This window comes from Merops nubicus, unplaced genomic scaffold, assembly GCF_000691845.1.
Source record: "Merops nubicus isolate BGI_N331 unplaced genomic scaffold, ASM69184v1 scaffold9822, whole genome shotgun sequence".
Classification (NCBI taxonomy): Eukaryota; Metazoa; Chordata; class Aves; order Coraciiformes; family Meropidae; genus Merops; species Merops nubicus.
Window position 1 is genome coordinate 12,569 of NW_008592838.1, and position 7,964 is coordinate 20,532.

The window sequence follows — 7,964 nt, forward strand, 5'->3', positions numbered from 1 at the left end:
GAGCCACCATGGGGCATCCTGAGCCACCACAGGGCTTCCTGAGCCACCACAGCCACACCAGCTCCGTGTCTCCTCCCCTGCTCAGCCCTCCCTCAACGACCCCCAGGCTCGGGGTCGGAACAGAGCCCCACAGAGCAACTCTCTGCAGCCCATCTCTGCAGCCAGGGCAGAGGGAGGGGAGAAGGGCTCGAGGCAAAAGGCAGCGAGGGCCGGGGGGAGCTGAGGGCTCCCTGGCAGCAGCTCCTGTGCCAGGATTCAGCCCACTGCCGAGTGCCTCGGGAGCCGGCGCCCAGCGCCCCTCTGGCTCCGAGCAGCAGATGGAGATTGTTGGACCCCCCATCACTCCAAGAATTAAAATCTTCCACCGAGAGCATTCACACCACCCCTCCCGTGGCAGCTGATGGCACGGCATCTATCAGTGGAGTCTGACAATTTTAGTCAACAAAATCCAGCTGGGCCATTCAAAAGGCAGCGATTCAATTATGTCATAGCCCCAACGGAGCCTTCCCACCAAGCTGGTGTCAGCTGCTCCTGCAAGAGGTGGAAGAGTGGAGTGTTGCACGGGGGGGGGAACAGGAGATGTGTGAAAGGGAGCAAAATAAAACAGCGTGGGAGGGAGAGAGCCTGAGTTTAAAACATCATCGACTGGAGGCTGGGAGATTAGCTGTGACTGCAGGACCACGAAAAGAAACTCGGATGGGAACTCTACCAAAGCTCCTCTCTAAAAGGTCAGGGCTGGTGTCGGTAGCTGAGGAAGAGAAAACCAGCCAGAGAGAAGGTTCTTCACCCACCTCAATGAAGAAGAGGGCGGCGTTGGAGGTGGGGTGGCTGTTGATGTAAATCCCAGCCAGGATGATCGCTGCGATCAGCAGCACCGCCAGCACGATGCCCACGATGGTGCCCGTGTGGATGGGGGTGCCCGCTCTCCTGGGGGGGAGGCTGCTTCCCACGCCTGCAAAACAGGGTCCTGGTGGGTCTGGAGCTGTGCTGAGACCTCGCTGAAGGCAAGGCCAGGGAGGAACAGCAAGGTGAGCCCCAGCAAAGGGGGGCAGATGCAGCAGAGAGTCCCCCTAGCTGCAGCATCCCTTCTGCATGGTAACAGTAGCTGGTGTGAAGGATTAAACCACCACCCTCTTCCAATCCATATCCTTTATATATTGGCTGCTCACTCGGATAAAAAGCCATTAGCCATATGCTGAGAGGATCTTCAGCATCCCACCCAGAGCCCTCCAGCCTGCCCTGGGTCCTTGGCTGTGAATGTGCCATGGCACAGAGCTGTGGAGGGGCCGTGTGGCATTTATGACCAGGGACACTCCCACCATTTGGGGAGCAGTTTGGCTAGAGCTGGGAACATCCTGCACCTCAAAGGCCCCATGCCTGCAAAGGGACTGCTCCTGTGCCCAGTTTAGCTGGTTTGACTTCCCTGAGCTGCCCCCAGGTAGGAGGGAAGGGCTCGTGGGCTGCATACAGCCCCAGATCCTGCAAATCTGACATCAGGCACAGAGGGCTCGGAGCCTTCCCATGCTCTGGAATGAGCAGGAACAGGATAGCAGCAGTTCAGTTCCCTGCCCACGGGGCTGATGAACAGACCCAGGCTGAGAGGGGATGGATGGGAACAGAGGTGGAAAAGGCAGAGCTGGGCTAAGGACACTTTATATTTGGGTTTTACGGCGCTCTTCAGCACACTGGGGGAATTCAGAAAGAAAAAAGGACTTTGTGTCTATGCAAAAACCACAAAGAAAAGGAATTACATGGCAAGGATCTGGGTTTTACGTCGCTCTTCAGCACGCTGGGGGAATTCAGAAAGAAAGAAGGGATTTTGTGGCTATGCAAAACCCACAAAGAAAAGGAATTACATGGCAAGAGAAAACTCATCACGTCCCTTTGCACAGCAGGACTAAGCAGGACGAGTGGACAAACAGCAACAGGGTAAAACAGAGTGGTCCTGACTCACTTTTCCCTGCCTGAAATGGTATTCATCAGGGTGAGGACAATAGGAGCCTTATCTGGACTCCATCCTGCCTCAGTCTCACCTGTGCCCCCAGCTGAGCACAGCTCCCTGGTGCCTGGATGTCAGCACCACGTGTGCTGGCTCGGGATGAGTGTGGGGAGGCAAGAGAGGATTAGGGGCTTACCTTCACCTCCTGCATACTGACTGAGCTTCGTGTCGTCTGAAAGAAGAAAACAAAGGCAAAAAAAAACAAAGTTAGGAGCCTCCTGGGACATTCTGCCTGCTTCCCAGCTGGTTTCACCCCTGGAAGAGGGACACTGACAGAACGTGCCTCTTGGACAGGGACCGTTTTAAACCTCAGAGTTTGGTGGGTGTCGTGTGGTTTATTGTCCTGCTTCACAAAGGTGGCACCTGGAGCACAAACACCTGAGGAAACCAGGCTTTAAATACGCTCAGTCCTCAAAGCAGAGCAATAAGTGAAGGCTGAATGGGGCCCCAGCCCTGGTGGGTGCCTGACTGGGGCATCGGGAGCCACCCGCTGCTGACAGATCCCAAACAAACCAGTGGGATCTTACCCCGTAGATGCCTTGAAGAACAGGATTAGCTTTTGAGCCCCCTGCACCTCGTTCTGGAAGCAGCAGGATCTCCACACCACCCTCCTTGGGAGCCCGGCTGCAATCCCAACCCAGAGACCCTGGAGCTGGGCTGCCCCTTGGCCAAGTGCAGCGCTGACCCTCAGCCACGTCCACAGGCACCCCCGGGAGCAGCTCCAGCGAGCTGGGCTGGCTGCAGGGGTGGGGCTGCTCCTCTGCTTCCCTTCTGCCTTCCCCGTGCTCCTCCAGACCAAGTCTGCTGCCTGATGCAGCTGGCTGTTTGTTTCCTTCCAAGATTACAAATGAGCTTCATGCTCGGCTGTGTCACCAAAAGCCTCTTCTTCCTTTTCCAGGAATCGCCGATGAGTTGGAAAATAATCTCAGCGGTGGTGTCCCACTCCCCCCCTCCTTTCACTGCTCCTTTCAAAGTCAACTCTGTCAGCCAGGCGCTCCCTTCCTCCCCCCAACCCCTTCCCACTGCTGAAGGACAATTACTAATGTTCCTTTCTATTTATTCTAATTAGCAGTTTGCGTTAGGGACTATTAAGCAGCCAAATTGAAGCGATACCTGCCGCTAGGGTGGGAGGAGCCAGCCCTGTCTTAATGGGATTAGCAAGCTTTAGAACATGGGTGTCCCCAGGGAAACTCTCCTGGTGTGGAGCTTTCCCCTGCTGGAATGACACCGTTCCTGAGCAGAGAGCAACCACAGCCTGTGCTGTGTCTGAGAACCCCAACAACCCTCAGCCACCAGCTAGGGCCAGGCACACTCAATGCACAAGCTTTAACCCCTGTGGGGTGTTGGGGAGCCCGTCCACCAGGGACTAGCTGCTTGTTGACCTCCACAATGCATGAAAAGGCTGCGATGGAGCTGTAAAACTCCTCCTGTTGGAGGGTTTCATCTCTCCCCTCTGGCTGCTCCTCCTTCTTTCCACGGCCTCCTCTTCCCACCCCTGCCCTGTGCTTCCAAGACAGGCTTGTCACTTTGTTTATTGGGCTATGAGTTGGCTTGTGAAGGCATCAGAGTGAAAGAGCTCTCCAGGGATAAGCACCAAGGGTTGTCCCTGCCCCAGCCCCTACCTTCCGTGGTGAGGCTGTCAACAAAGAGCGAGGACGTGGAGGTGGTGACATCCTCGTCCAGGAGTGAGAAAGAGCTGTCAGGAGGTGCTGAATAGTGGTTGTCTTCTGCTAAATCCTCACAGGTCTTCTCGTCTGACTGGAGAGAAAAGGGAGAACAGCTGCTTTGCCCAGCTCTGCTCCTGCCACCGTGGCAGGGAGCCAGGGGGGAGGACTGTGCTCCACAGGCTTAGGGCAACCAAGCCCTTGGGGTTCAAACACTGGGGTGGAAGCAAGGGACATGGTTCAGAGGGGCCAGAAGAAGTATGTGGGGTTGGGGGAGGTCACTTGGAGGTTGGAGACGAGGAAAAGTTTGGGAATCCTTTAGTAGGACAAGTGAAAATGCTCTGGAAAGGTCCTAATGTCACCTTCTTGCATCACTGGATGACCTTACACAGGTCCTGCAACCTCCTCTTGCCTCACTCAGCCCTCTTGGATAACAGGGAACAAAGCTGAGTTTTCAGTGGGGGGAAAAAAAAAGTAACAAGAAAAAACACAAAGCAGAAACAGATGTTCTGTTAGAGCTGATCTTCCTGAGACAAAGGAACTGGTTCATCCAACGTGGAGATAATTGTGCTAACAAGGACAAGAAAAAAAAAAACCAAACCCAAAAACCAACAAAACACAAGGGCTGATTTCTTCCTGCTGGAGTGTGAGTAAGAGTCATGCTGCAGAAGGTGAAGAAAAAAATACCACAGTGTGCCCAAATTGCACAATATTTGGTGACTTATGGAGGGAGGTCTGTGCACTTTTACTGAACATCCAGCATTGAGCAACACAGAGACAAGGCACAGCAAGGGGAACGCTGGGTTGGATGGACCATCTTTAACCTTTCCAACCCAGGAGCCTCCTCTGTGTCCTGCTGGCCTGGGAAGGGGACATCTAAAGGGGACTCAGCCTGTGCCAGGGCAGCCTGGCAGCTGAGCTGGGCAGGGTGACCATGCCCAGCAGAGGACCCAAGGGAAGGGATGCTCCCCTCAGCCTCACCTTCTGACCACAGCCATAGGACAGCCACTCCTCACGGTACCGGTCAAAGCCACTGGAGCACCTGCAGAGCAAAGCAGTGGGAGCATCAACCCGAGGCAGAGGAACTCCTGAGAGACAGGGCAGTGCCCACACTCCCTGTCGGGGGCATCAGGAGTGGTGGCCGAGCTGCCCGAGCCCCACGTGCTGCCCCGAGGGGTGCAGAGAGTGGGACAAACAAAGAGCTGAGGGCTGGAAAGATGATGCACGAGTTGGTCTCCAAAGACATGAGGTTTCCAGTGCAGCTGTGCTGGAAGGACCCAAATGTTCCTCTGCACAGAGGAGGAAAAGGGTCAGCAAGGCTTCTCCAAGGGAAACAGAGAAGCAGAGGGATAGGAAAAATATATAGACTGAGTATGAATTTCCATTCCCTGGACTCTGTGCCAGGGCAACACCATGATCTTCACGAGGCTTTGGGGCTTTTTTCCAGCAACATCTGCACAGGAAAAACACAGTAAAGAAATTATAAAACAGCATCAGGAAAACACCAGCTAGAGAAACCTCTGCAGAACCCGAGGGGCTGGAACAGCACTCTGACCTTTGCAGAGTCTCTGGGGTTGCCCAACTATGAATCAGGGGTTCAGCTCATACAAGCACTCATTTACCCAACGACCAACCACTAAAAGAGAAGCCACAAAGACCTTCAGGTCCTGCTGAGTCACTGAGATCTTTTACAGTTCCTGTAACAATTACAGGCTCAGCAAAAACAAACTCCACTGTCCAGAAGAGAGCTGGAATGGAGAGAGATGTTCAGACCCTGGGATCCAGCTTCTTTGGGAAGGATCACGTTGGCTTTGCAAAACCAGCCTGGTTGAAAGCCAGCGAGGTGGTGCTGGGCTTGCTCTGGCCTGTGGTTTCCACCACGCTTCTCATCTGTAACCTAAACTCTTGGGGCTGATGTGCAGCTCTGGCTGTGAGGAGCGTGGCTTTGAGCCAAGCCATGGAGAAGTCTCTGCACTATAAGTGATAAGAGCAATCAGCAACAGCGAGGTGGGCTCTGGAAGATGAAATCTGCACACACCGTGGGTTTGGGAAGAAGCAGAAGGATAAAGCTCCTGAACCCTGAGGTCTCAGCCCAAACAAGATCCAGGCGAAGCCACCGGTTTTGCTACCAAAGCCACATCTGGTTTCACGCATCTCTCTCAGCTGCAAGAACATCATATTCTCTGATCTGAAGCCACCGCTGAGCAACTTGTCAGGGAAAAATGATGTTCCCCTGGCTCGGGCTGTGTTCCAGCCCTCTGAGAGGCTGTAAATCAACCCTCATCTCCAGCATCACTTCACCGGCGTCTCGGGACCTTCCCCCGGCCCAGCTGCCCAGCTCACCCCTCGTGTGCAAGGCAGGGGTGTGCAAGCCCTGAGCATGGTGAGGGTGAAGGTGCCCTGCCAGTGATGCCCGGGCCCATGTGCCATCCTGGGGGAGCCAGGCACTTCCCAGGCTCTCCTGTCCCCGTGCCACCCGCCAGGATCTGTGTTTTTGGGTCCCCTCCCCTGCCACTAGCTCCAGATAAAGATTTCAGCACAATCTCATTAAGGTCCCTCCTGCTCCGTGTGGTGCTGTGGGAGCTGCAGGAGGGTGTGGAGCAGGACTGCAGCAGGGCCAGCCCTGGCCCCCATATCCCCCCTTCCCCCCCAAAAACCAGCAGCAGGTGCCCCCCACCCTTGCTGTGCCTTGTCCCCCACAGGGAGGGTTTGTCCCCCGCGGCTGATGCCATCTGTGCCCTGCCTGCAGATGCCAGCCTGTCCCACAGCCCTGCCCAGCTCAGGACAGGCTGCCCCGAGTTCCAGCTCACTGACAGAACTGTCACTCTCACTTCTGGTCTCAACTTGTCCCAGCTGCTGCACCAAACCCCAAACCAGCCTTGGGAAGCGTCTCCTTCCAGTGGCTTGTAACTGGAGATCAGCTCACCCTTGAGCCGTGGCTGTGAGACCAGGAGCAGCACCCTAACTACCCCAAAAAGCAACAAAATAAGGAAAACAGCAACAAAAAACCAGCAGCACTGATATACAGGCATCAGCCCTGGAGCTGCAGTTGCTCTCCGCACCAAACCCCAAACCAGCCTTGGGAAGCGTCTCCTTCCAGTGGCTTGTAACTGGAGATCAGCTCACCCTTGAGCCGTGGCTGTGAGACCAGGAGCAGCACCCTAACTACCCCAAAAAGCAACAAAATAAGGAAAACAGCAACAAAAAACCAGCAGCACTGATATACAGGCATCAGCCCTGGAGCTGCAGTTGCTCTCCCAGCTCTAGATAAAAATCCATCAGCACTGATATACAGGCGTCAGCCCTGGAGCTGCAGTTGCTCTCCCAGCTCTAGAAACATTAGCAAGAGAAGAGGTGGGAAGGAAACTCATCCAGCTACCTCTGCAGGACGTGACACCAGCTGCAGTTGAAGGTCAGCTCCGAGGTCACACACATTTCACAGCTCTGGTGCTGGAGACAAGCTGCAAAAGAGAGAGGAGAGACACCCCAGTGACACCCCAGCATCTGCAGGGGCACGGGGAGCATCTGGTGGCACGAGTGGAACCAGAGCATCAACAGAGGAGCCTCCAACCCAACCTCTCACTGCAATGGACCTGCAGCACTGCTCCAGCAGGAGGGGACTCACCTGTAAACACCCTCCCATCCTGTTGAGTTGGGAATTGAAACCCCCCGAGCCTTAGGCCAGTTCTGGCTGTACAGAGGCTGTTTCTCCGAAGCCATGGAACCTGTAACCCCCTGTTGCTACGTCCATACCTAGCTCTGCAGTAACACCTCCACCATCCTGAGCTCCCCCCGAGCAGAACGCCGTGTGGACCTCTGGAGAAGAGGCAGAGGATAGCCCAGTTCACCCAGTCCTGACCTGAATGAGGCTAAAAATTAACCCCCTAAATGAGAAAGTGGTGGCTGGTTCCCTCTGGCTCCTCTGAAGATGCTGCTCTCAGCTACACTGCCTGCTGGGGATAAACAACCCAGAGAGGCTTGGGGAGAAAAAAACAGAGTTATTGCTGAGTGCTTATTTATGATCTGCCTCACAGCAACCCTGCCTGCTGTCAAAATTGTCCTAAAACACCCCAGGGAGCCCACTGAAGTGCAACAACTCTGGTGTCTTCGTGGCAGATTCACTCCCTGCTCTATATTTAGGGGCTGCATGACGTTTTTCCCCACGTGCACACGTGGCCTTAGAGCCAAACTCTAAAAATGTGGCTCCAACAGGACCCTCAAGACATTTCATCGGGGTGTGGAGGGGGGGGAAAATGTCTGGGAGATGGACCTGAAGGGATGCAGCTAATTCACTGCAGCTT

At 54.8% G+C, this 7,964-nt stretch overlaps 1 protein-coding gene across 1 annotated transcript in view; it reads right to left on the bottom strand.

Moving 5' to 3' along the window:
* The window catches only part of LOC103768131 (plexin domain-containing protein 1-like), a gene marked incomplete at its 5' end in the record, with an annotated part of 8,287 nt that extends 808 nt beyond the window's left edge, over window positions 1-7,479 (bottom strand). The window contains 6 exons of the mRNA XM_008935266.1: window positions 792-952; window positions 2,136-2,171; window positions 3,622-3,757; window positions 4,645-4,705; window positions 7,043-7,124; window positions 7,417-7,479. Coding sequence (XP_008933514.1) covers window positions 792-952; window positions 2,136-2,171; window positions 3,622-3,757; window positions 4,645-4,705; window positions 7,043-7,124; window positions 7,417-7,479 — 539 coding nt within the window. The remainder of the gene's footprint in view (window positions 1-791; window positions 953-2,135; window positions 2,172-3,621; window positions 3,758-4,644; window positions 4,706-7,042; window positions 7,125-7,416) is intronic.
* Between the last annotated feature and the right edge of the window lie 485 nt (window positions 7,480-7,964).